Source organism: Musa acuminata, chromosome BXJ2-1 (genome assembly GCF_036884655.1).
Source record: "Musa acuminata AAA Group cultivar baxijiao chromosome BXJ2-1, Cavendish_Baxijiao_AAA, whole genome shotgun sequence".
NCBI lineage: Eukaryota > Viridiplantae > Streptophyta > Magnoliopsida > Zingiberales > Musaceae > Musa > Musa acuminata.
The window spans coordinates 1,123,466-1,151,340 of record NC_088338.1 but is presented as its reverse complement, the minus strand read 5'-3'; the positions used below and the strand labels follow the sequence as shown (position 1 = coordinate 1,151,340).

At 35.4% G+C, this 27,875-nt stretch overlaps 4 protein-coding genes across 8 annotated transcripts in view; 2 read left to right on the top strand and 2 right to left on the bottom strand.

Annotated features, from left to right (window-relative positions):
- The window catches only part of LOC103988553 (folylpolyglutamate synthase), a 34,695-nt gene extending 33,028 nt beyond the window's left edge, over nucleotides 1-1,667 (top strand). For 3 of the 4 annotated variants that reach the window (XM_018828872.2, XM_065091969.1, XM_009407121.3), the window contains one exon: nucleotides 413-968. In XM_018828872.2, coding sequence (XP_018684417.2) covers nucleotides 413-472 — 60 coding nt within the window. In that variant the 3' untranslated portion in view covers nucleotides 473-968. Of the gene's footprint in view, nucleotides 1-412; nucleotides 969-1,325 lie in introns of those variants that run through there. The other variant, XR_671961.3, reaches the window with a different exon arrangement.
- A 1,767-nt stretch (nucleotides 1,668-3,434) lies between these two features.
- On the bottom strand, nucleotides 3,435-11,776 carry LOC135598336 (uncharacterized). The gene is made up of 7 exons (XM_065091968.1): nucleotides 11,651-11,776; nucleotides 11,427-11,543; nucleotides 10,517-10,906; nucleotides 8,880-9,019; nucleotides 8,642-8,762; nucleotides 6,655-6,795; nucleotides 3,435-3,658 (listed from the first exon to the last, which is right to left on the bottom strand). The coding sequence occupies exons 1-7, from the start codon at nucleotides 11,732-11,734 to the stop codon at nucleotides 3,575-3,577; spliced, it is 1,077 nt and encodes a 358-aa protein (XP_064948040.1). The 5' UTR covers nucleotides 11,735-11,776; the 3' UTR covers nucleotides 3,435-3,574.
- Nucleotides 11,777-12,014: 238 nt separating this feature from the next.
- On the top strand, nucleotides 12,015-16,772 carry LOC103988582 (ribosomal RNA-processing protein 17). The gene is made up of 4 exons (XM_009407167.3): nucleotides 12,015-12,217; nucleotides 12,782-12,887; nucleotides 15,947-16,079; nucleotides 16,223-16,772. The coding sequence occupies exons 1-4, from the start codon at nucleotides 12,078-12,080 to the stop codon at nucleotides 16,459-16,461; spliced, it is 618 nt and encodes a 205-aa protein (XP_009405442.2). The 5' UTR covers nucleotides 12,015-12,077; the 3' UTR covers nucleotides 16,462-16,772.
- A 1,091-nt stretch (nucleotides 16,773-17,863) lies between these two features.
- Nucleotides 17,864-27,857, bottom strand: LOC103988590 (hexokinase-3). Of its 2 annotated transcripts, none has more exons than XM_009407178.3 (9): nucleotides 27,403-27,856; nucleotides 23,726-23,876; nucleotides 23,451-23,633; nucleotides 22,207-22,281; nucleotides 19,724-19,879; nucleotides 19,517-19,615; nucleotides 19,303-19,430; nucleotides 18,402-18,483; nucleotides 17,864-18,308 (listed from the first exon to the last, which is right to left on the bottom strand). In XM_009407178.3, exons 1-9 carry the CDS (start codon nucleotides 27,672-27,674, stop codon nucleotides 17,955-17,957), a joined length of 1,500 nt encoding a protein of 499 aa, XP_009405453.2. In that variant the 5' UTR covers nucleotides 27,675-27,856; the 3' UTR covers nucleotides 17,864-17,954. The 2 variants fall into 2 exon arrangements, with proteins under 2 accessions (XP_009405453.2, XP_064948038.1); XM_065091966.1 differs by lacking the exon at nucleotides 17,864-18,308 and adding an exon at nucleotides 18,574-18,673 and having other exon boundaries at nucleotides 18,436-18,483; nucleotides 27,403-27,857.
- Between the last annotated feature and the right edge of the window lie 18 nt (nucleotides 27,858-27,875).

Sequence of the window (27,875 nt, the reverse complement as noted above, 5' to 3'; positions counted from 1 at the left end):
TTTTAAATTCTGATCTGATATTGAGTTTCATATACAATACCAATGTATATCACCTAGAATCATTAAATAAAATAATAGAGATTGAACGGTACTTGCACTAGTCACGGTTATCAATGTGGATGTCGGACTCATATTGGTCCCTTATTGGACTGGAATGAGTCCACTAGATAGTGACATACTGACTTACACTACATTGGCAGACAGTCAGCATGGTTCCAGCTGGTCCAAACTAGCTGGACCAAGAAAAACCTGGTTTAGGTTTTCTTCGATGAATTCTACCTACTACCTAGTAGAATAAATCCTGGTTTGGGTTTTTCTTGATGAATTCTATCTAATAAAAATGATTGATAGCTTTATTGGCTCTTTTAGCTGAAGGTGAGTTAGTGTTATTGGACTAACAGAATGAATACAGGTTCTTGTCACAGGATCATTGCATTTGGTGGGTGATGTCTTGAAGCTTTTGAGAAGATGATCTCAACATTAAGCCTCACACTCAAACATTCAAGCAATATTCTTTTCATGCATGCAACATGATGGAAATTGCACTGTTTGATGGATTATATGGTGGTCTCTTTGAGCCATCAGAATCTTTCTAATTCAATTATTTTTGCAAGATTGATCGGTTCTGGTTATCTTGCCAACTGTGTGAAGCAGATTTAAGTTGTTCATGGCTCTGGCAATAATTCTCAGAAATGGAGCTAAAGTTAGTCATAAAACATGGGGAATAATCATGTTAAACCCAGAAACAGAACTTCATTTCCAGAAATCAAGAATGTACTTCTGTCAGTGGACAAGATGTTCAAAGAATCAAGGTACGCTTGTGTTCCTTGCCAGATGGCATAAAGATTGTGTAGATTATAGCATGGAAATAACTTCTGTCGTATTAGTTACATTGTTGATTTATACAATTTACTCCAAAGCATATTAGTTCTACATTAATAAAGATATGCCTTCTAGTTTTGCATTTAGATTATGACATCGTTCCTTCATCTATCAGCCTAGAAATGGTTGTTTTGACTCCTAGAAACGGTAACTGGTTGGATATTGTTATCCAGAGATCCTTGGAATCTTGAATCAAGCCTGGCTCAGTTATAATGAGTTTGCCTGCCTAAACCATGGTTGAAATGAGACGAAAGGTGGCCAGGACAATGCTTCCAGCACTTTTGCCTTTTCCTCTGCCAATCTTCTTTGATGCTTTCCAAAAATAACTTTTACTGGGTTTCCTTTGTATAGATACATTGTAGATGAGCGTTCCAGCAGCATGTGCAAAACCATTCTTTTGACCGGGTTAATGTAGGTGCTTATTGCAAGGTCTTTAATGTCAGGTACCAGACTTGTGTCGGTCAATGGCTGGATTGGTATAGATCTGGTCCATTTTTCCATGTGGAATGTCAGAATATACTGCAGTGCCAATGTCTTGTGGAGAGAGAGAGAGAGGAGGTGAAGAAGAAAGATGCGGAAGGAAGAGCAAGGGAGGAAGAGGAAGGAGTTGGAGAAAAAGGAGAACGAAAAAGATGGAGAAGTAGCCGAAAAGAGGTTAACAGCCGGCGGCGGACGACAGGTCATGAGCCCTAAAGGATCAGATGATCGGGGCTTTATTGATTTTTTTTATTCATTTGAACACGACCGGTTCATATTTGAAGAGCAAAATCGAAAACCTTAGTTTAGTTTACTCTTAGAATTACCATTTTTATTATTTTAAGTCAATGAATTTGATTACTACAAAACCATAAGATAAATTACGATGCTGGTACACATAAGTTATGACTTTATTTTAAGTCAACTCTGATCTAGTGAGACAGGCTTTGACTTTATAGGTCATGTATATCAAAGTAGTAATTTTACTGGAGTCATTGGAAAATTGGAAGACGTGCTGCACATAAGAGTTTTTGTGTTTTAGCGGAGAATTGCTGCTTTTGAGTAGTGCCATCGTTACTCGACTATAGAGAAGTGAAGAGTCTTGGTGCATGCATCGTGCACAGTAGGTGATGCTCGATTCAAAAGTCATTCAATTTTAACTATAATTGTTCAATTAAAAATTTTAGATTGGAATAGCTATAGTTATATAAAAAGTAAAACATCTAATTTTATTTATCCTAATATCGTTAGTTTTACCAACAAAAGAATATAAATGATATACAAAAGGATAATTTTAACGTTATAATTATGTTTTCAATGGTGATAGAATTGCGAGTGATTGTTATGCGAAAAAAGAATAACAATAAAAGGTGAAGCAAAATGAGTAGTGTCACTCTACTTAAAGTAGTGTCATTCTACATCTACATCAATGCTAACAATAATATGAGAAAGGATGACATTACTCTATATCTATATCAACATTAATGCAATTACCGAGCAATGTCAATATAAATGCAAAGCGTCAATATCTGTGTTGTCCTATTCCTCCTCTCCCTTTACCTCACCTCCTGTCGTCATCTCTCCTTTTTCCTCACCTCTTATCGTTACTCTCTCTTATCTACAACCATCCGTAACTCCCATCGACATCGTCATCTATCATCATCAAAAACATAGTTGAAACATTAAAATTATCTTTTTGTCTATCGTTTTTGTGCTTCTATCAATAAAATCAATGACGTTACCATAAATAGAACTAGATGTTTCACGTTACGATAACCATAGAAATTACAATATAAATTTTTTTAAATCTAAAAATCAAGATGTTAAAAATTTCTAACTACAATGAATAATATGTAATTAACCCTTCAATTATACGATAAAACACCCTCCCAATGGTAGTCACATGAGAGCAATTAATCTCAAGAGAAAAGGAATTCATTTTCTTCGTACTTAGATGTTTTGATTCATGTTGGCACGAATGAAATCATTTTCTTTTGTCAATAAAGATTTATAAATTTCTATTTTTTCCCTTTAGAAAAAGAATAAAAGAGCACTTAATGATATGTAACCTTTCCATATAATAAACGACCAAGACAAAAGCATATATCGATTGCTCATGGAGAAGATTAATGACGCATAGCACTTGAAATTTCTACAAAATTTACCAAAGGACGAAAACACGTAGCAAGGTAGCTAACCTGTTTAGGTCAAATGCTGCCCTTGTTTCTTACCACCAGCTTATATGGTAAAACCTACTACCTGTAGCCAAAATCTAGCACAAAATTGCAAATATTTAAGCAATAATGGTGAAACATGTTTATGAGGTTAGTGATACATATCCACTAACCATCTAGTTATTTAACAGTTTTGGCAGGAAATAAAATACTACTTCGAAGGGAAAAAGACAATGTACTCTTCCTAGCGTGTTGCATCAGTACATAATTAATCAAATATATAACAAACTTCTGTATGGAAGTTAGGAAATAAGGTTTTGTTCTCGTAGATGATGGCTCCAGTTCAGTTTTTGACCTGAAAATAGAATATCATAAATCTTGGTGAACACGGCTGGTCAGTTACACCACACGGACAATACTTCTAAACTTCTGTAGAGCTCTTGGAATTTTTCAACATCAATCCTCTTAGCAACATGTCATCGGTTCTCAAGGAAATAAACGAGAGCTCAGATAACTTATATTTGATGTGTTGCTTGATGTTGCTATTGCTTGGGCGATGTCAGTTCCCTCAGGTTGTACTTGGAAAGCTGCTTGTACCTTTCAACCACGCCTATCAAGCAAATAGTCTGAAGAAAGTTTCACGTATCAGTCTCACAATCAGATAACTAGCTAAAAAGCAATCTGAAGTTTAGCAAAGAAAGGATTTTTCAAATTGAAGTATTATGATAATCATGTAAGAAGAAAGTTTTACAACTTCCTATGACAAAGAATCAGATGATTCCAAAAATGATATTGGTGTTAAGAAAACCCTGGCAGGCCATATTGACCATATATGGTAAGTAAATAATAAAACAGCCCACGTGAAATCATCAAAGGTGTAAAAGATTTAGGTTTATGAATATGGGAAGAAGCAAAACCCCTCCCAGTCATAGAGGATAATTACTTGTTAATGATAATGAAATTAAGAAAAGATGAAGATTTTTTTTATAAATTAATTTAATAAATATTCTACACAAGACTTTGTATTAATGATAAATAATAGTGATAAATTTAATAATCATATATTTGTTCATAAAATTAAAGCTAATGAAGTAAAAGATGCCTGAAAAAAATAAAAATAACTAAGATTATGGAACCTAATGATATCCCTATTAAAGTTTGAAAAAATTTAGAGGACAAGAGAATAGCCTGATTAACTAGTGTATTTAACAAAATTATAAGATTTAAAAAGATGCTTGATGAACGAAGAAAGAGTTTTTAAGTACTAATTTAAAAGAACAAATGTGACATTCAAAACTATTCTAATTATAGATAAATTAAAATAATGAGTCTCCTATAAAACTTTGAGAAAGAGTTATCGAACATAGGATAACGCTTGAAACAAATATCTCTGAAAATCAATTTGGTTTTCTATCTAGATGATCAACCATAAAAGTTGGATGGACATAATGTTCCTTTAGTAAAAGCTTTAGGTATCTTGGATCAATCATTCAACAAAATTGAGAGATTGATGAAAATATTATTCACAGAGTAAAAAATAGGATAGTTAAAACGACGAGGAGCGTCAAGAGTCTTTTGTGATCACGGAATACCTTTGATATTAAAAAAAAAATTACAAAACAATTGGAAGTCAACTTCAATTAGAAGGGATAAGAAAGTCATGAATGCTCCTAGTTTCCATTTTATTCCCTATGTTGCCCGCAACTCACTCAATGATTAATTCAGTTGAGGCATGGTAAGTTCAGCATAGAACAACAGAAGCAGTTAATGGAGAGATTCTTTTCGAAAGCCTTACGAGTATTAGGCAGTTAAAAAACATGTACAAAAAGTTGTATTATTAAGATAAGAATGTTGAGATTGATGTGTGGAGTTACTAAGAAAGATAGGAAAATAATAAGAAAAGAAAAAGAGGAAGACCTAAAAAGATCTCAATGGCTTTTTATAAATCTCAATAGCGGTAAAATCCATATAGCCAACCCCAAAATGTTGAGACTTATAGTTTTGCTATTGTTGTACAACATAATAATTCCTCTCTTGTAAGTATGAAGTATACATAAAGCACAATTTTTTGTTAACACTAAAGCCGAAACAATATCTACAATATAAGGGCATCTAGGCTGTCATGTGACTACTGAGAGCCCCTTAGATTTATAGGAATGTCTTGTAAAAAATTGTATGGTCAGCTGTGGTTCATGATTAAGAAAAGACAATTAGGAGATGTTAAACATCAGTTGTGAAGTATAATTGTTTATAATGGTAAGGAAGTGCCTGCTATGGATTCTAAATGTCATTTCTGTATTGTGCCACTGGATAACAGTCCACAATATAACATGAACAGAAGATTTAAATGCTGGTTTCCATAACCTACAGGATCAGTACATTATTAGTATACTGGGTGGTGCACCAACTTATGCTGCCCAGTATCATTGAATAAAATAATACAAATGTTAAAAATGAATAGTATTGTGCTAGTATCCAGTTATATGTTCCAGAAAAATACTGATTAGAATGTATTGGCTTGACCGGTATTCAAAACCTTGAGATGATCTGTATACTAAATTGCCTTCTGAAATGACTTTCCATTTGCTATGAAGAAACTTCACACAGGTCAACTTTGTAAACAATAGAAATAAGTTGTAGCTGGTTTTGGTGGCATCAACTTTGATAATAGAAGTCCCAACAAAGCTTGAATCCTTTGTCAATATTTGTATATGAAATATGAAATATCAAAGTAATAATATTAGCAACGTTGAAATCAAGCAATATGTCCAGAAGATATAACTTGATTTTCAACATAGTAAAATTAGCAAGATAAAATGCTTCTTTCAGAGGACATTTTTAAAAGCCAATATCTAAGAATCATTTTCTTTCTTTTGCTCTCCTTTGTTTTTAAAATACATTTTCTAGGGTTATGTAAGGTCAGGTCAACTTGAAACGTGAATAGTCAAAACATGTACAGATTATCTGAACTCCATCCAACCCACTAATGGGGTCAAATTTTTATCTGAATCTGACCATAAATAGATCAGATTAAAACAGATCAGATCAGATCAATAAGTCAAGACATTAGATTCAGATCAACTTGATTCAGGTCAAACTGAACCTCAGAAGAACTGATATGTTCAGTCAATCTGATAGCATGTCAAGATCTCTTGACCTGAACCCAGCCCATGAGCCCAAGTTATGCTATACGAGTTGTGTCCAAGTTGGGTCAGATTTAACTTAAAAGGTTCACATTTAGCTTCCCACCCTAGACTCTCAGAATCAATGTGAACTCATTTTGCCTCGTGCATTTGAAATTATCCATCATGAACATCCAGAGATGCCGAGAACTATTCGCCAAAAGTTTTAAATAGCTAAACTTAGTCAGCAAATAGTTTTAATATGATTCTATGGAACTGATACCAGAGCACAAGCTGAAAAAAAAAAATCCCTGTACAAACAAGGTCCATCATAGAATAAATGTCAGTTTAAGAACATTGCAGGCATTCAAATTTATTGCTTTGAAAACATGTTTATTAGCAGGCATGTTAATCATCAAAATAATAAGTTGAATTTTGTGCACTGAAAACTACGAATGAAAGCATATGAAAAATTAAAACACCCTGCAGTGTTTATATACCTTTACAATCTGGACTATGATGGTCTTATCCGGGTTCTTAAGGTCCACTTTATGTGGCTGAGGAACAGATTTTGCAACTGCATCTATAATTGTCATCCTCTCAATACCTGTATTAGATCGTGCTTCATATAGCACTGCAAACTGCATATAACAAAGAATTACATAACAGCTTTGTTCCAAGAAACTTGTTGCAACAGCAAAATGGAGAAACTAAGTCATGAAAGATCAGAAAACTAATCTGCTGAAAATCAAGAAACTAATCTCTACAAAATTAAGAATCTTCTCATGATCATAAAACTAATCCCCTCAGAATCGGAAATGTCATTTCCACAATAAGGAAACTGCCAAAAAAAATCCTAAATAATCCTTATAAATTAGGAATAGATTTACAAGAAGTTAAACAAAATAGGAAATACTTTTAAATCAGTCAAAACAAACAAATAAGAAAAATACTTGTTATTAGTCCAGCACATGTGACAAAACCAACAACGCACTAAAGGTACCAAACCCTGACAAGAATTAGAGAGAAGATTGACATAATATATCACTTAAACCTAAAAAACATCAAAAGAAATTATGAATTGACTACAAAAAACAATTCATTGAACCTAAATCAAACGTAAACAAAAACTAACATGACTTAGATCACAAGACTCAAATCCTAAATTGATTAAATATAATAAAAGAAGCAAAGCCCTAGATGCATCAAAACTGGTTAGGGAAGAGACAGGGTGGCAACGACAAAAATTACTGGTAACAGAGCATAAACAGGAACAGTTTTGGTTCCTAGTTGCAACCAATGACTAGAAGCAACAGTAGAAGTAAATTTAAGAAAGAAAAAGATTGGAGAGTGAGAACACGAAAGATGACGAAATGGGAAGAAAAGGCTGCTAGTGGGTTTAAAGGAGTGGGAGATGGGAGATGGGACTCGAATCCAAATACTGATATTATGCTAACTGCCTAATATACAAAGGTTCACTGCTCAAGGAACCAGTGTGGTACTTGTACCTCGCAATATGTCAAGTATGAATTGTGAACTGATTGGTTCATGTACCAATTGAGCTTTGGACTGGTAAATATTGTTCTATATTAACAAGTACACCCAATTTTTCAATCCATGATCTCCCATCCTTTAAGTTCATCGTCTATACTAATCTTCAAGAGTGATCGTTTATCAGACCAAAGTTATAGGAGATATTGGACCTTGAGTTGATTCGAAGTATCATACTTCCAAGAAAGTTCTCAAATACTGATCAGACAAATACATATCATACAATATTTACTGACCTCACCAAGAACAGCAAAACAAAAGTGGATCGATACCCATCAAAATTTATTTTCCATCTCTCTGTCTCTCTCTAATCCTCTGCCGCCCCACCCATCACTGCCACTGCCTACCCATTGCATCACCACTTCCTGCCCACTGCATTGCCGCTGCCACTCTCCCAGTTAGACTATCTAGTGATCTATAAAAAGGGATCTATGGGGAGAGAGCCACTTAAGCAATTTGATGGCTTTAAACAAATATCTGTCGTGGGTGTGCATTACACATATCTTGTATCCACTCCTCTTAGTTCTTTTTATTTCTTATCCTCTCTATTTTCTAGTCTCGTTCCATATGAATTATTAATTCATAAAAAAACTTTTATTGTATTATAAGTTATTAGTAACAAAATAGGCAGGATATGCATTCATCCTTTTACCCTCTAAACAAGGATATATTAAGATGACTAGAGGTAAAGAATCAAAACTATAGCTAATAATAAAGTCACAAAAGAAACATCAAAGGACTAAGCATACATCAAAGGTAGCTAGATGCATTTTCAAGCAAACTGTCACATTCTTTACTCCCTGTTTCTTCCATGATCTTTAATGAGTAAAATATATCCTTGTTAGACTTGTATAAACATGATCAGAAAGATTATTTAAGATAAAATAAAATATCATTAAAAGAAGAAAATAGCAGGATATACAATTGCACCCATACCTTTTGTGGAATAGGAGCTTCGTTAGGAAAGTGTTGTTCAATAATTGGTTTAATTGCTTTTGAAATTTCCTGTTCTGATGCATAACATGTCAACTCAACTGGTATAACCCTCAGTATGAACCTGGTAGGAGAGCACTGAATTTGATCAAATTGTACTTTCTACAATGATGAGAACAACTACAGTAACAAAGATGGTGTATGTAAACTGCAGATAAGATATGATGAATGAAAATTGGACCTTGACATATGCTTCTTTGTAGAAGCAGCATTAGTCATCATGTGCTGTACAATCTCAGTAGGGCTAGGATCTCCAGCTCGTTTGTGCATTTGAATAAAGACAACACCATTACAACCTGAGTCAAGGCTCACAAAATGCCTCTGTTTTTCAATATAAATGTTTTAGAAATTTTAGTTTCAAAGAGAGTAAGCAAAACAAATAGGAAAAAGAAAGGAGAATGATAAAAGAATTATAGAAATGGACCTACCAAATGTTCCAAAGACTTAATGCCTAACGACTATTGATTATGTATAATAATATATTTCATGGCAAAAGCTGCACGAGAATTTGATGTATGAGTGAACATAAAAGTAGAGGATCTAAGGATGCATTTTAATTATCAAAATAAAAATTAAAATCAATAATAAAATTATAAATATAACATGCCATAATTTTCTAACTAGTTTGATTCAACTACATGGAGCTTGTCCCACCATTGAATTCTGTTCAATGCGATATCTCCAGCTAATTGTTTCTAATAAAGTTTTCTTATATCCCCATCTCTGCTCATACCACCAATAATAATTATCTTACCTTATCTAACCACAATATCTGTGGATCTTCTTAAAACATGTGCATATTAGATTATAAATCTCTTGTTTTATTCTCTATCAGAGCTAAATATTTTTTTAGTAACTCCATACATTTTTCTTGACGTTATCATCTCAACTACACAGACACATATTTTTTCTATATATTTCACAGCAGCCCAGCACTCAGATCTATAAAGTATGGCTAACCTACAAACTCAGATCCATACTAAAATTTTCCTTTTAATATAGCATGCACTTGATGAAAACACAAAATCGCCAATACTCCTATCCACTTTAATCAACTTATTTTACTATATGAACTATATTGATCTCCTCATTTTGTTGAAATAGATCCAATACATTGAGAAGTAATCTAATTACATTAGTTGAAAGCTTGAGTATGAAAATTACCAGAAACTAAAAGACAAAATATTCCAAAGATCAGGAAGATATTAGTCCATTATATCCCAACTAATGACAACTTTTTTATGTTTCAGTGCTTTAAAAATCAATTCAATATTTTCAAAGTGATTATACCATAAATAGTTGAACATCAAGTCGATCTAGCAAATATGAAGGAAACATAAAATTCAGCATTCAGCAATTAACAAAAGACGAATATATGCATATGTGCCCATGTCGAACATCCTTACGACTAGTATTTCTAAGAAGAAACAAGTAAAAAAATAAAATTGAAAAATGTAGAAATTATTTTGTTCCCCATCATTTTTTGTCAAATATACTGCAAGGTCCAAGAAGATAGGTGCCCAAGAAGTAGAGAAGAATAGGACAATGATGACCATTAAAAAGTGACAATGACAATGGCATTGACAAAATTATAACTGAATGTTCCTTTCAATATTTTTATCAAACAGAAAAGGATAACAAGAAAACCTGCAAAGCGAAAAATATATGCAATTAAATTATATATTTCAGTTTTTAGTTCATAACACAGAAAGCTGAGATTATTGTTTGAGCAATAATAATTTTCATATTCTACCAAAAAAGCAGCAAGAGCAAGATCAAACTGCAGAGATAAATGCACTATTCACAATGGAAACCAACCTTGTTCCTGTCTCCTAGCTCTCTGAGTTCATCTTCAATTAACTCATCAATAGGTTTATCATCAGTTTTAGTACTTTCTACATTTTCCATTTTAGCTGCACATGTATTGACACGTTGCTTCTTCGATGGTAAGTCCTCACTTTCTTCTGCAGGTTTCTGCATTTCTGGTTCCTTTTCATGACTAGGAGAGGCATCTTCTTTCACCTTCTTTGTTTGTAGGTCCCCATGATCTCGTAGGGAAGCATCTGACTCATCTGCATGAGGACTATCCTCATCTTCATCACTAGAAGAATCAGAATCCCTGAATTTAATTATTTTATTCAATGGTTTACTAGGAACAGCACCACATTTAACAACTGACTTTTTCCCATGCACTAGCTCTTCATAGTACTGCACATCAAACGAACCAGAGATACCATCAGAATATATCCTAGCCATTTCATACATGTATAACATCAAATTCATGAGATGTTATGAACCAAAATATGGATCAACGAGGAGGCCACTTTTAAATAAATGCTAAAACTAAAGGTACACAAAGATTAAGTTCACTAATTTACTGATAGCAAACAACAATGTCAAGCAAAGCACAAAGACCATAACCAATGGTTTCTAAGGCTAAAACATGTTGGAACACAGAAACGATCGACGCATAAGCTTATGGGATAGTACTAAAGAATAAACAAGATGGGAAAAAAAAAGAATCTGATTTCGGCTGCAGAAACGCAAAATGAAACCAAAACCAATAGCAAAAAGGCTAAAACAACATCAGCAACGGTTTTACGACTCAGAACAAAACCCAATGGAAACAACAATAAGGCCGAGTAAATATTAGATTTGGGAAGCAAACCAAAACCAGAATCTCAACCATAAGAATGAAAGAAACCAGCAGGAAAGAGTTAGAACGGACGGTTTCTAGGAGATTAAGCGCTTCATTGGTCGCCTGGCGCTCCCTTCCTCCATCGCAAGTAAGGAAAACCCCCTGTACGCCGGGGCGCAGCGGATACAATCCCTTCTTCACCGGTTTCTGCGTCGTCACTACACGAATCATCAAACAGAACAACGAACGAGAAAGGGGAAAAGGCTCGAGTGCCTTCATCACGTTGGATTCTTGTACACGAAGATAACATTTACCCCATGCGGAAGATACTTCCTCTTCTTCCCCTTACTGTAGTTGTTGTCGTTGGAATTGGATTTGGGCTTGTTCTCGCCCGCCATTGATCTCTGTGTCTCGGTGGCTTTAGGGTTGGGGAAGTTACAGGCGAGGAACACAGCTCTAGTTAACCCCTCAAATCCGCCGCAGATGGACAGCGAGTTCATCGCGGTTCGGTTCGGTTCGGTTCGGTTCGGTTCGGTTCGCTTCCCGGTTTAATAAGGTTCATATTGGTTCGGGTTTTATGGAACATCGTCACCGATCGGGGAGGGGCCGTTTCCCCATCAATGTCACGTGCATATCACGTGAACTAAAATTCTAGTACTGCATGGTTCGCACTTTATGTGCCGCCCTGTTTGGCTGGAAACCAATTTGCTCGAGGGAAAGAGGGCGAAGCGGCGGCGGAGGATGTCGGGCGAAGAAGAAGATGACTTCGATGAGGGAGTGGTGGTGGGGCAACTGTCTACGGTCATGGTGCCAAAGCATATCAAGAAGAGGGCTCTCAGAAACAAAGCTCTCACCGTCGGTTTCAACGACAAAGAGCTCAGGCACACTCATGCTAATCAAACGATCTCTTGTAGCTTTTTTTTTTGCTTTGGTTCTGTGCGTTCTTTGCTTTTCTTTTTCTAAGAAATAGTCGTTGGTTGGTCCTCTGTGATTTCCTGATCCCGATGGCGAGAAAAACCCTAGCGAAATTTATCTTGTAGATGTCAAAGGTGGATTTTTTTTTTCGTTTTTCTCCAGGTATTTTGTTTCGTTCGACCCAAAAAGTATTTGTCATTGAGCTAATGATGACATTGAGACCAGGGTTGTGTGTTATTATAACTATCTTGAGCAGCCTTTTCGAATTTATGTTATCAGGATACGGACATGCTTATGTTCTGTTCTCTTGCTTCCTACCTATATCAGAAATAAATTGGTTACTTTAACAGCTTTCCGCTCCTATTTTGATAAGATGTGGTATTTGAAAATTTGACTAGCAGTGTACTTATTTTACAAAATATCCTGTCTTGTCTAATTGTGAAAACAATTATCTATTGAAAATTGCAGAAGATTTTTGCTAGGTATCATATATAATTGAAAATCCTAGTTAACAAGCATTTATGTGGCAGGGACTTTGTTACTGGGTTCCATAAAAGAAAGAAGAAAAGGAGAAAAGAAGCTCAGAGGCAGTTGCAAGAAAAGGATAGATTGAAGCGGATTGAGGCTCGTAAGAAGGTTTGTCTCTTTTGTTAATATGTTTTGTGAATTACTTTTAATGCAAGTTAAAGAAAGAAACACTTGACTAGGTTATTGCATTCTGATAGACACAAGACGAGTACTCTTGTAGTGCATACAAAGAATAAAGAAATCACTCTCCATGAATAGAGATGTATGTTACGTATTTATACATCAAACATCAGTTTTTTCCATGATTATTTGAAGCAAAACCATGCCTGGAGACAATGTAATAAAATAAGAGAGACAAACAAGGAACTGTTTAATATCATTAAGTTGTGATATTTAGTTTTCTGTTGACTATAATCAGTAAATTTATTTTCCACATGGATAGTTGATTGTCTAAACATAGCTCAAAATGATAACTTACAGTATGTTTGTTGTGAAATTTTTGAGAAATATATGATGACAGATATTAAGCTAGAAAAAAAAAGATTCTAGAATGGCCCAAAGTTATAATATATGTACATGGAGTCTATTTTCAGAAGTGTTGTACTATGATGGAGAGTGTTTACTGTAGAAGATATCAACAATTTTATATTTCATACTAGATCATTTTGAACTGAAAGACCATGAATCTGGTGGTCTTGACCAAGGTTTGCAATACTGTACCGTACCGGTATTTCGATCTGGGCTCGGTACCAGTACAATACGGTATACCGAGCGGTACACCCAGGTGTACCAAGCGGTACACTCAGGTGTGTCGAGTACTGTAGCATTGCTATAGTGCTACAGTGCACTCGGACCGGTAACAGGCGGTCCGTGTACCGACAACCGGTTGGACCGGTATGTACCGCCCGTACCGGGTGGTACAGTTCGGTACTGCAGACCTTGGTCTTGACTCTGTGATTTTACTTGTGAAATTCATATGAAAAATATCTTTACTGTTCTTCTGAAATAACTTTCATAATGTTGTTTCGAAGCGAATTAGAAAGTCAAAGTTGATAGGTTTTGATTATCAGTTTGTTGAAAGGAGTATTCGAGGAAAAATTAGAAATAAAACAGTTAAGGCCTTGATGGAGGATAGACTATTATGCTCTTGTAAAGGTTGCTTCATTGTAACTAGGGTATCACGGCTACGTCATAGAAATAATGCTTCCATGCTTAGGGGTAGGGCTGAATATTTATCCTCTTAACACTGTTCAATGGTAGGAGTGTGGTGGGTTAACTACCAATGGGATTAAGAGTCTAGCAAAAGTATATATATAAAAATTCAGACTTTACCAAACTATATTATAGATCTACTTTCACCTTGAGTTTGTAGCAATCTTCATTCCTAAACAAAAAAGAAAGAAAAGATTTTGGAAGTGCACTTTATGATGCTTTTACATCCTCATGGATCCAAATTGTTTTATTGAATGGCCTTTTCCTCTTTGCCAAATAATATTGCAAGAGAACCCCTTATTTACTAAAATTATCTTGGACTAGCATGGAGAGATATAAGGGAGGAGAGAAGAGGAGGGGCACTGCACAATCATTTATGCTTTATCCCTATGACTTATTGCAATCATATTTTAGCAAGTGCACCTTTAATTGACCAACTGATCTTGGACTAGGGAGAAAAGGAGGAAGAGAAGACTTGGAGGGGTTTTTTTTGCAGTAATCTATGCTTCATAACTTCTAAGATTATTTTTTTGCTTGCAACACACCATTTAATGCCTTACTGGAAACTATCAGTTTTTTCCAACATGGCACATGTCGAATGTGAATTTATTCCCAATTCCAGTTTAAGATAGCATGTCAATCATGCACTCTGATCTGCAACTAGTTTAAAAATTGGTTCAGTTGCAACAGTTAGGGAGCATTTTTGGGCAAACCTGAGTCAAACCTAATACGTTTTTCAGGGATCGAGGACATCTTTAGAGGATGCATAGGATCAGTATTCTCAGCAGACTGAGTCAAACCTGATTTGCCTGCTTGAGAAAGCAAATGCCTCTACCATCCTAGTTCTTACATAATATTTTCTTCATAATATCATGATGGTATTTTATAGGGAGTTGTTATAGAGTAGTCGGACTGTAACACCCCTTGGAGACCCTATCATGGACAAAGGTCTTTCCGCCATAGATTAATTTTCTCTTATTTTCGGATGTATATCTGATATTTTCAGCATGGTTGAGTTTAGAGTCAATTCTTTGTATCCTTATCAAGTCCTATTTTGGTTGCAACTTGGGTTGGGAAAACCGTTGAGACATCTTTAGAGAGTTCTAAACATGTCTTTAGATGAATTTTGTGGATTATGAGATTTCCACAAAAGCAAACTTGTCTCCCCTAAATTATGTTGGTCCCTAAATTTTGTGGGTTATAACAATTCTAAGAGTAGGGTTGTATCTTTATTTGTTATCTTTCTTTATTGCAATAGAATTATCATTAGTTAGTAATTGTTTCTTTCTCGCTTTTTATATTTGGAACTGAGATTTTTCTCAAACTAAGGAGCACTTGGTAGGAGGCTATAACTTTTAAAATGTCCTTCATACCAATCGATATTACTAGTCCGAGAGTCAATCAGTCTTGTACTCTTCCCACTTTCATCATTTTTAAAGCTTCCTTCTTTGCGTTTCCTATATAACCTCGTTAAATGAATATAAACATGTACATTGAGAGTAACTGGCCAATGATGGTCAAACTATTTTGCATATTAATATAGCTAATTGCTCTTTCGTGGCTTAAATGTGGAGTTTCTGTCACAAATAATTTGCTTGTAAGGATAAGACTACCTACATCAGCTCTTCCTGATCTTGCATTGCCCGAAGCCTCATGCATTGGTCTGGCTGAACAATAGATTCACAAAATAATTTATTATGAAAACTTTTGGCTACATTAGTTGATTGAATATATAATTGGTCAAGCAACATAGGAAAATAAGTAAAGTAGCTTTATAATAAGAAGAAATTGATTAATGTTGGCGGTTTGAAATGCAAGGCAGAGTTATTAAGGAATCCAAATTATGGTTATAATAATTGCTTTAAACAGCAATTATTGATATGTGTGGGAAAACTTTTTCTGACTAGCATATGGTTGTTCTTGATTTGTGAACTTGCTCTTTTATTTTGGTGTAGAGGAAACAAGAAAGAGAAATGGCTTTATATGGAAGAGTTTTATCTTCAGAGAATCCACTGGCTGCTGTTTCAGAACCTGACAATGCAGGTGATTCTGAACAAGATAATCAGGACATGATGGCATCTGTTTCAGGTAATGTTGTATTACTGCAAGTAAATAATTGATATGGGAACTTTGTTGTCAATAGTGAATGAAGATCATCATCGGATGTATTGATCGATTCTTGTGCAATTTGAACAAGAATTTAGCTTACACCACTATTTTTTCTTTTGAAGAAACAAAGATGTATGAAGATGAGGACACGACAATTACAGTTACAACAAGTGCAATCTCCCACGAAAAGGATGATTTTAATCAAACAAATGCTATACCTATGGTCGGAAGCAAAGCTGAAAAGAGGCAAGGCCTAGATGTGAAGAAGAAACCACTGAAACGAGTTGCAAAGCACCGATCAAACAAGAAGGGTGGAAAGAAGCCTCCCCCTCGGAAGCATAAGAAGGGCAGAAACAAATGATGATAGCTATCTTAGCTGATAAGGACTGACAGTCGATAGCAAGATTTTGGAATCAAGTTTCGTCTTCACCATTTATCTTTGCATCAAAAAGAGAAAAAAATGATAAATATGGATGATATCTACAAGATTTATCAACATCTGCTGTTTGCTTTACACAATCATGACAAATCTTCTTTTTTTTTTTCACAAATCATTGGCCGAGTGTAACAACCTTAGGGATTTTCCGTAGAATACTTTGTTACCAGAAAACTTCTGTTATGCACTATTCAGGGTTCTGAGTAGTTGAGTGAAAATTAAAGACTCTAGATTAACCTGTTGTGCATTGCAATTAGATGAATCATTTGCATTCATGTTATGGAATCAATACCACACTGAAGAGGCCAATATGAAGCATTAAGAGTTCCACATAATATATTTGCATTCACAATGTGGGACTGGGAAGAACCAGCACTACACGGTTGCAAATTATCACTAAGGATCGAGACATTTAGGCTTTCAATACATTTGAAAGCTTGCAGTAAATTGTGGCCAGGCTCCTTCAGTTGTTTCAGATCAAGGCTTCAGAAGTCCGGCTTCTAAACTCATCTTGCGTGCCATTTGATGTCTTAAGTGTTGTCACAGTACGTTTTGGTACGGATAGTATTTATCGATCCAATAAGGTACATGACCAGAGTAAACTAAGCAATACATCGTGTTGGACACCCTGGTAAAGACACGAGGTGGTATAGACAATTTCTTTATATGTTTTTAGACTGTTCTTCGTAATCCTAACCAAATATACGAGCTAATTATAAATTATCCCATGTAGTTAACTACCTTTAGTGTTTCTATCCTTATATTTTAAAAAATTATATTTAATATTTTTATAGTTATAAAAGTAAAACATCTAAATCTATTTACGATGTTGATTTTAATGACGAAAAGATCATTTTAATATTTCAATTTATGATGATGGAACGATGATATTATTAGAGGCCACGAGTAATTGTTGTGGATGAAAAGAGTTACTGCAAGAGATGGGAGCAACTCTATACTTACGTGATACCGACACAGTTGTCACGTGATACCGACACAGTTGCCGAGTGACATCGCGACCCCTAACGACGTCATCGTCCGCTTCCACCTAAGTCGTCCGCTTTCAACAACTAAAATATTATAATTATCTTTTTATTTTTTATTTTCGTATTTTCGTTGATAAAATCGATGATATTAAAATAAACAAACCTAAATATCTCAATTTTATAATTACAGATATGCCAATGTAACTTTTTAAAATGTAAGAATTGAAATACTAAAAATACCTAACTACATACGATAATTTATAATTAGCCCCAAATATATTGTACATGAGATTAGGAACCTTGATCTAAACAGAGTAGATATAATAATAACACAAGCAGGATAATTGAAAGTTCTGCACATCAACCTTGCACATGCATTATATACTGAATTTTTTACATTTTGCACAGAATGATACAATGTGTAAGGTAGTTTTATCGATTTGATGAATATGCTGCAGCAAGGACAGCAGCGCCTGTTCCCGATCCATCCTCACAGACCCGAAGACAAACATACGGGGCAACCTCCTCGCCTAAGATCTCTGCAACGGCTTCATTCAAGTACTCCCTGAACATCGAGTACCCAACATAAAGACCTCCTTCGACTGCCACGACCGTTCTTCTCGGTTTGCCCTTCGTTCTTCCGCTTGCAACGCCTGCACTCCCATCTCGTCCTATCTTCTTTAGTATCCCAACTATACCTGCTGCAGCTAACCTTGCAGCTCTTCTCGTGACTATGTCACATACTCTAACAAGAAGCCTTCTTGCCTTCAATGAGACTCCAGATATCTGATGAGATTAGTCCAGTGGCAATAGTTAGGATGCTAATGACAATAGCGACTATTGGCATAGACGATGAAGATATCATTGAAAGTGTGATACCTTCAAATGGTCTTCAAGTATCTTCCCGACTTCTCTCAAGTCAGGTGAGTTGTCCTCGTGCATTGCTGCCATCAAAGGTGTCCTGGGAGAAATAATGGGAAGTTTGAGGGAACTCAGGAAGCTCTCTCAGCACTCAAAAGAGAAAGAAAAGAATCTTGATTCATGACATTACCAATTGGAAGTCGCAAATAAAATGGAATTATTTGCATCTAATGCACTTCCAGACAAGAAACAAAGAGAATTTAAAGTAGATCTGTCGTCGATGAACATTACTGCACTCTCAAACAGAGCAGGATAACTATCAGCATTGTTTGATAGGCAGCATTCATGTGCATTCAATTATTGACATAACACTATGTGTATCCATTTCTAAAGCAAAATCAGATGCTAAAAAACACTTCTGAAATGATTTATCTTGCACCTTGTTTACTAGGAAAAAGAATTGCAATAAATCAAGTCTATCATAGCCCTCAATGAGACCATAAATAAAGTTATAATTAAGCATGATAGTGTACTGGTTGTCATGTGTTGGTATGCATCAAAACATACTGTAAAAGTATCAATACGTCAATGCTGATCCATACCAGAGGGGATGAGATATGGCTAGACTAATCAATGCTAATCAACACAACGGTCTGTTGACCACTACTAGAATCCAACCCACCATGATGCAACAGCAAACCTTGGTCCTAATGCTATAAATTCTGACAAAAGAAAAAGGTCTATTGACTATCCATGCAAAGGGTAGAAGCTATGTTACAAACTACTGACATAAAAGATATTAATCATGTTCATCACTACTAGAATGCGTTAATGTTACCATAAAAATACAAGAAATAAACTGAAGTTGCAGGTGACAATCTTACACATGGACCTGCTGCAAACTCTATCAATAGCATACCTTATGACAAAGGGGACTGACAGATTTTGCACAGCATCTGGAAAGATATCTGACTCCTCTGCCATCCTCTGAAGAACCCTTCTAACAATTTCACCCAAGTACATCCCTGATATCATTTTTTCAAAACCCTATACCAGAAAAAAGACGATGTTACAAGGCTTCTCAGGTGACTACAAAAGTATACTAAAAGGATAAGCACACTGGAAAGTCTTGCCTGCTCATTACGATTGGGGCTCTCATCATCTAGAGATATGTCATAGGGTGTTCTTGGTAGATGTGATGACCAGAAATTTCCCCATTCCATGTTGACAACCTAATCAGCATAATAATGAATGGACACATGACCAGCAACAAAGAATATATTCTGCAGCAGAACAAAAGCAGGCTTGAAATCATGTAACTTGAATAATACATAAGATACCATGTCACCAGAGTTCGTAAGAAGGCCTTGATACTTTATAATTGCATCAGTCCTTTCAAGATAGCAAGCATTGGTTCCCGTTCCAATTATCACTGCAGCTACAGTGTCAACATCGTAATAATGGCCAAGAGCTAATGTGCCAACAGTATCATTAACCTGGTTGGGTCCAGTACATGAAACTCATTAGACTACTATTCTTTACGGGAAATAACAAAATCAAAATTAACAGAACAGAACAAAGAGAAGAGACCATTTCTAATTTCCAGAACATCACATAAATGATCCACCATTTTGTTAAAACCACTAAGTAGTGCAGTGGCCAGTTGGAGTGATCAATCATTCCAGTATTAAGATCATGCAATAAGCCAATACATGGTAGAGGAGTTAATAAGTTCTGTACAAAGACCAATCAACCACATAAAAACATGATCCTATATTCCCTTTGGGTACTAGTACTATTAAATTGCCTATTTACTTAAATACCACAAACTTATTTATTTGAACATAACTCAAGTAAATGTCCTTTCTTACATTATATCCTGTTATTCCCCATTCTCTTAGATAGTTCAACAAATCAAAAAAAGCTGCATACGTTTTAGGTTAAATAAAATTTACTTCAAAAACTAAATTTAAAACCATTAACAAAGATATAACCAAAGCAAAAACTCTATGCTAAGATATGTACCACTAAATGTCCTTTCTTACATTATATCCTGTTATTCCCCATTCTCTTGGATAGTTCAACAAATAAAAAAAAGCTGCATACTTTTTAGGTTAAATAAAATTCACTTCAAAAACTAAATTTGAAACCATTAACAAAGATATAACCAAAGAAAAAACTCTATGCTAAGATATGTACCACTAAACTATCTAAGAAACTTCTCTCTAATATTAATTTCTAATAGGATGAGAAAAGGACACCCAAGATACGAAATATGATCTGAAATTTTTGCCCATTAGAATTTTAAAATGAAGTACAAACTAAACTATCAAAATCACAGACAGCAAAATATATTGTGCTCCCAAGTTGCTAATGGAATCATCAATGAATCTTCATGTTGCATGATCTGTCTCCTTACTAACAACAAATTTTAGTTGTATTCTATTTTATATTTATGATAATGCTTAGTAGTATCTAAAAGAAATGAAGAATTCACACCAAAACAGGCACAAAGGGTTCTTTAAACAATTACAAATGGAAGAATTAATAATTGCTGCTGACAATCTGTTTTCTAATGAGTTCACTAGTGGCAGGTAGTGCCCCTTAAATTTGTGGCTACATAGCCTATTCAACTTTAACAAACAGATTAGAAAAAGGATGAATCCAATGCGTGAGGCTCACTTCAATACAGGGTTTGGGATTTTAATTTCGAATGAAACCACCCATACCAGTCCACTAGCAGACCGGTACGCAAACTATCCGCTACCAAGCGGTACCGTCGATTAGGGCTGTTTCCGCCTCGTTACCACCCAAAATCGGTCGATAACGATTGATTTCGACCGTCACCGCCCGCTGCTGAGCAGTATTAGCCGATGGAGAAGAAAAGGGAGAACCTGGAGATCCGACGCCACTCTCCCTCGATGATCTCGATCCATCGCCACCCTCTCTCGCCGGACATCGCAGATGAGATATCGCCTCATCCTCGTCTGAGGCGATGAGGCCTCGGCATCATCGGCGACTTCTCATCCGTACGGGGAGGCGACGTCGCCTCGATGACATCACCCTTTTTTTTATTTTTAACTTTTTTAATTAATACACACACACACACACACTAGCCAGTATGCCAGAGTGTACCACTCAATATACTCATACTGTACCGTACCGAGTTGAGCTCGAAACGCTGGTATGGTACAAAATCTTTGAAGTGGGTCAATGTACATAGTTAAACCCCTATAACCAGAAAGGTTGTTTCCATAACTCAAACCATGTTCTCCTAGGTTGCAAAAGCAACATTACTAGCATACCAAAGCCAGATCTCGAATTCAACAACCAAATTGCTTCTTTGAAATAAGTTTTCTAGCTATAATGGAACTATGAACATTTCTTTGTTAAAATTGTCCAATCCTAATCTGTCCAACCAATTTAATGACAATGGAACATAGCTGATCCATCAACTCATATCTGAACAATTGGTCAGACCAATTTTGGCTAGACACTGAACAATGCAAGAAAAAAAAAAAGAGAAAGAGATAAAGAGGAGATGAATAACTCCGTGCCATACTGCCCACAATGTGAATGTATATGCACTACTTGTTCATGTATAAAAGTATAGCTTGGAAAATGTGGGTGGAAAATGTCAGACATTGCTCTAAGCACACATTTGCATGAATAGGATATACAATATACATAACTCGAAAAAATGTACTTAAGAGGGTGCAAGTACAGATTCAGCATTGAAATACTAAATGATAGAAAACTATAATATAATATCCACAAGTCTAGTGAAACATAAGCTGGAACAACCATAGGAACAAAATTATACCAGTGCCGCTACCCGCATGTTCAGTCCAGTCTTTAACATGGCTTCAGTCAAACACTGAGCAACATCTTTTCCAACCTAAATCCCAGAGCTAACATTAGTTAAATCAAACAATGTGAAACTTCATTGCACTTCATACTAATGACAATTTTAGCAGACAGTTTTACTTTTTCTTTAGTGAAAAAAAAAGCAGATTGAATCATTTATTTCAGGATAACAAGACAACTTATATCCATAAACCATTTTATTATAGAATTTTTAATAGAAATAATCACCTAAAAAAGTCTTAGTTCTCAGTATGTTGTAGAGGTTTCATGGACAAATCCCAATATCTAGCTTTATATTCAATATCACTATATTATTTATGAACAAAGGACTTGGAATTAACAATATCACATTATATTTCATATAAAAAATATATAATTTTGCCACCATACAATAATCAGAGACAATCAATAAAAAATCAAGTTAATATACTAAAATGGACAATCCCAACTTCAGATGCTTAACCACAAGAAATATCATGCATTAAGGGACCAAGAATAGTACAAGAGTGGCAAGCTATTTCATTTGTATAATGACAGACATGAGGTTGGACTACTGCAACACAACATGCTGAGAAATGGCACTAAAAACTTAATAACTTGCTAGTAGTTTCCCTGTAACCAGGCCATGGGAACATTGTTTTTCCAATAGTATCCATGTTATCAGTATCTAAATAGAAGCTTAGAAAAAATGAATACAAGCAATCAAAAATATTAACAAAAATTAGACTTTTAGAATAAAACTTATTGAACAACTGAAATTTCATCACATGCTTCTTTTTTTTTCATAGATGCATGGACACATGATGAAGTGCACTTTTTTCCTAAGAAGATAAAATGTAACCAAATGAAATTCCAGCTTGACAATTTAGAGTTTACTAATATTTTCCTAATTAGAAATATTTCCATTTTTTAGGAACACCACAAGTGGAATTCTCAAGAAGATCTTATTGAACAACAAATATTTGGAATGATAACTATATTTAAGAAATAAAAAAGCACAAGCCCTTATAAATTCAATTCCATGATCAGATATTTCAAGTTGTGTGAATCAAACAATTTGACAAGCAAGCAAGCACAGGCAGTAGGCAAGCTGTTAGTATAAGATGCAATAGCTACCAAATACTTTGGTATTCCCTTAGTCCCCTTACAACAATATACATCAGTGAAAAGATGAATCAACAATCTAAAAGTTCAACTTACAGCATCTTTAATTGAAAACCCTTTAGTCCACTTGATAAGAAGACCAGAAGAAACAGACAATTGTCTCACAGGAAAAGAAAATGTAAATCCAAGATCCTTTCTAACATCCGGTATTTGATCAATACCATCATCTTCTCTTTGCACAAATTGTTTTAATGTGGAAGCAATAAAATTAAACAATTCCTGCATAGAATATTAAGAAATCAACTGAGTGAAAAAGAATTACTAGACAAAACAATGAAAAATGAATGAAACAAATAGAATAGCAAAAGTACCTCCCTTGTGCCAGTCATCAATTCCTGGGAAATTTGCTGTCGCTGGACTCTGTGAGTCAAAATCATGGACCCTTTACCACTGAACTGAATCTGCAGGACTCTAAAATTTGTACCTCCTAGATCGAGAGCATAGTATGTACCTTCTTCACTCCTACAGGGAAAAAGTGGACATGAGACCTATGATGGTATTCAATAAATAGGTGAAGTCTATACCCTACAGTCCACTTCCTAATAAGTGATGGCATTCAATAAATGCCATCATAATAAGCCCTTCCTAATAATTATAATTATTAGAAAGGGCTTCTTCTTCCAGTCATCAGTACGTACCAGTTGGTATCAGTGTATCGACACACATAACATCGGTATGTATCGGTGACTCGGAGAAGGAGGAGGTTGGAGGAAGGAAGAAGAGGAGGCAGTGGAGAAAGAGAAAAAAGAGAAAGGCAGAAGAGGAGAAAGGAGGAGGAGGAAAAGAGAGGAAGAAGAGAAGGCGATGGACTAACAAGAGCAAGAGAAAGAAACAAGAGAAGGCAGTAGAGGAAGAGGATGAAGAGGGAGGAGGATGAGAAAGTAAGAAAAGGAGACAGTGGAGAAAGAGGTGTGAGGAAGGAAAGGAACAAAAGAAAAAAAAAAAGGATTGCAACAAGCCATGGGGCCTGCTGCCACCGGACCACACCATGGAAATTGTGAAACTGGGGAATGAACAAAAAAAGGAAAATGTAAACGAGAAAATACAAATGTCATGGCAAGCCACCACAACTTGTTGTTGGTGGGTGACAAGAAGAAAGAGATTGTAACGGAGAAAGAGATAAGTGAAAATTAAGAAAAAAGATAGAGAAGAAAAAGAGAAACAAGAAAAGAAAGGAAAAATGACATGAGCATTAATTCAAATCATGCATCGAGATTCATTAGAATTATAAGTTTCTATTTTATGTATGACTAATATTTTTTCTTAAATTAGGAAAAGAGTTTCGACCTTGATTATGATGTTCACCTCAACAATCTACAAATAATAGCAAGAATATGTGACTTCACCTAGTTTGTTTTTGAGAAAATTATGTGTATTTGTCAAGTTAATAAAATATATGAATCAGACATGTCAAATAAAGATTTGTTGATCTATAAAGCATTTATTTTTATTTATTCTGATTATTGAAAATTATTAGTTGCAATGGTATATGATTTTATTTTTATTAATAAAATATCTAAATAACTTTAACTGCTTATGTATTATTTATATAATTTTAATTAGCATGGCTATCATTTTAGCCGCCCAATAGGGATCGGATATTGATATTAAGTTTAGAAACTATTTTCTTCTAAACCCTAAGACAACCTACATGAGGTTAAACATAATATCACCGAAATGTTATTTCACTAGACTACGGCATTATAATTTAGTGGTATCAGAATTTACGTTGTGATAAATTGGGTTAGAAGTTATACAAGGGATAAAAATAACTAATTAAAAGTCTACCTATGATTCATAAAATTTATTCTTATCATTTATAATTTGTACATAATTGACTTTATGATTGTAGAACAAAATAAAGTACACTAGGAGAATTGAATATGTCCTACACCATGTTAATCTACAAAACCATTCAACTGCAATAATCTGGTCATTCTCAACCTTCAAGAAATGAGTAAAGCCTTACTAGAGGCTGAGAAGGATAAAGGACTAGAGGGTCAAGTAGAAATGATACTACTAATGCAGACTTTAGTTGGAGTTATGATGAGTCAATAGGAAATGCAACAACACTTCCAATTAGCTTCAGCATGCGACATAATTCAAATTAAAAGATTGAATCTTCCTCTTTTTAAAAGCAGTTCCAACCCATTAGTTGACTTAGACATCAACTGATAAACTAGGGCCATGAGATGGTTTTCAATCAACTGAAAGAAAGCATAATGTCAACCGAGTTGAATGCAAGCACTATAACAAATTTCATGCTGATAAGGAATATCAATGGTTTTCTGGGGCTTGATTTCTTTGTGGCCAATAGGGCCATAAGATTGTTGAATGTCCTCAACAAAAGATAGCTCAAGGACATAGAAAGGTCCATCCTTTCAGAACATCCTCATCACATCGCACTGATAAAACTAGGGCCAACAATCAAAAGTCTAAAGCATAAAAGAAAGCTGATGCTCAGATGCTACAAGATGCTCAAATTTCTAATTTGTTACTACGTACCCTGTTATTATTTTCTACGGATGCATCAGTATTATTTATTTTCAGATGTCACTCATTCATTTGTGTATGTAGATTTTATCAAGAAACATAAACTGATGTGTCTTTAGATATTGAATTGTGCATAAATACCTCAATCAATGTAGAAATAATTGCTACCCGTGTTTCTAAATCTTGGATTGTTAACAGTAATGAACTTCTAGATTATTTGACTATATTAGAAACAAAGACCTGATATTATTTTAGAAATGAATTGGTTATCCAAATATCTATATCTTCTCAGATGGCCATTGGAAAATTGTGAATTTTCAAAGCCTAAAAGATGCATTGTCATGAATTTAGCTTTCATGGCTCCTCTACCAGCATTCCTCTCGAATTTATTTCAGCTATACAAGCCAAGTCTACCAACATTCCTCTTGGATCATTTCAGTTATACAAGCCAAGAAGACATGTTATTTATACATCCAATTCATTCTCAAAATAACATCAAGATATTTCATTTTTAATTTAACCAAGTCAACAAGAAACTCATAACCATCAATATTACCTATGCAAGATTCACAAACTTAGATAATTACTTTTACATTGACTTAAGTGTTAATACACAATTTAATATCTAAAGGCAAATGCATCAAATTATATTTGTTAATAAAATTTAAAAACTTAGATGAGTGAGTGGCACCCAAATAAAATAATCCTGAGACATGCAAAAGATAATAATATGGTACATCATACCACAACATTAAAAATCTGAGATCTTGTAGTGTCATGGCTTAAAATTTTCCTAATGCTTTAGACTTTTGATTGCCAAGCCCCTTTATCAGTGTGATATGATAAGAAAACCCAGCTGGACCAGAACCTTATCTCTCCTTGAGTCTGTGTCTATTCTTGAGGATATTCAACAATCTTATGTCCCTGTTAGCCTTTTCAACAACCTCATGGAAATATTAAATCCAAATATCCAGTTACGACTAAAATGCTAGAATTTACCTAATGGAAGTGCGCTTTTATGCTTTGTATAGGAATTAATGGATTCAGATCATATACTGCAAGTTACAAAGATATTTGATAGAATAAGGTATCAAATAATTGTAAAAGACCCACTGGAATTAAAATAATAATAAGATCAGAAACAAATTCAAAGTAGAAAACAGATGTAACAATCCAACAGTCAAAAGTATACAAATAGTAAATAGAACTGTACAAGACGCAGAATATCAAAGAGAAGTCTTTACAATGCATCAATTACCGGTTTAGTCCATGTTCCAAAGATCACAATATAAGCACATTATCCCCACACAAAATAGAACTTTCCTAATGCAATCAAAGTTCATAAATAGGTCGGGTTAAATAAGGAATCCCAAAGGGAACAAGGACCTTAGAAACGCTGCAAGATCTTTGGCGAGTTAAGGAACCCAAAAGGTGGAAAAGAAATGATATGTAATCTGTAAACGGAGAAGGAAACATGGCGTTAGAGGATACGTACCCATCGGGAAGATTATCGATGAAGGTGAGCAACATACGAAGCTTGCTGCCACCTTCCGAAGCGAGGCCAGCGTGCATCTCCACCGCCATGGCGTCCACCACCTGGCGTAGCCTCCCGACGGAGGTGGCGCACGCCTCCTCGAATTCCCTCACCAGCGCCACCGCCCGCCCCCAACGCCGTCTGCTCCTAACCCTGTGGGCAACCATCACCGTCGCGATCGCGCACGTCGCTACCGCGCAAGCCGCCGCCAGCCCGAGCCCTGCACCCCCCATCAGCCACAGCCCAATCGCCCTTTTATTGATCACTTCATCCGCCGACCTTCCAAGGCGACGTAAGAGAAGCGCGGCGGCAGTCACCGGAGCGGAGGAAACCAAGTCTCATGAGAGCGCCGAAGAGAAGTCGAAGAAGCATGGAACAGAATACATTGGTGGGAGGAGGAGGAGGAAAGCGACGGGAAGAGGAAGAGAAGGGCT

What these genes read in the sequence shown, in the direction of transcription:
- LOC103988590 (XM_009407178.3), bottom strand. Translation starts at nt 27,674, where the DNA reads ATGGGGGGTGCAGGGCTCGGGCTGGCGGCGGCTTGCGCGGTAGCGACG. An exon ending in GGTTTTCAATTAAAGATGCT is followed by an intron (nt 22,282 to 23,450) that starts GTAAGTTGAACT and finishes TCTGGGATTTAG; the next exon opens with GTTGGAAAAGATGTTGCTCA. An exon ending in TTACGAACTCTGGTGACATG is followed by an intron (nt 19,616 to 19,723) that starts GTATCTTATGTA and finishes TATGCTGATTAG; the next exon opens with GTTGTCAACATGGAATGGGG.
- LOC103988582 (XM_009407167.3), top strand. Translation starts at nt 12,078, where the DNA reads ATGTCGGGCGAAGAAGAAGATGACTTCGATGAGGGAGTGGTGGTGGGG. An exon ending in TTCAACGACAAAGAGCTCAG is followed by an intron (nt 12,218 to 12,781) that starts GCACACTCATGC and finishes TTTATGTGGCAG; the next exon opens with GGACTTTGTTACTGGGTTCC. An exon ending in CATGATGGCATCTGTTTCAG is followed by an intron (nt 16,080 to 16,222) that starts GTAATGTTGTAT and finishes TTTCTTTTGAAG; the next exon opens with AAACAAAGATGTATGAAGAT.
- LOC135598336 (XM_065091968.1), bottom strand. Translation starts at nt 11,734, where the DNA reads ATGGCGGGCGAGAACAAGCCCAAATCCAATTCCAACGACAACAACTAC. An exon ending in ACAAAGAAGCATATGTCAAG is followed by an intron (nt 8,763 to 8,879) that starts GTCCAATTTTCA and finishes CTCTCCTACCAG; the next exon opens with GTTCATACTGAGGGTTATAC. An exon ending in AAGCTCCTATTCCACAAAAG is followed by an intron (nt 6,796 to 8,641) that starts GTATGGGTGCAA and finishes TGTTATATGCAG; the next exon opens with TTTGCAGTGCTATATGAAGC.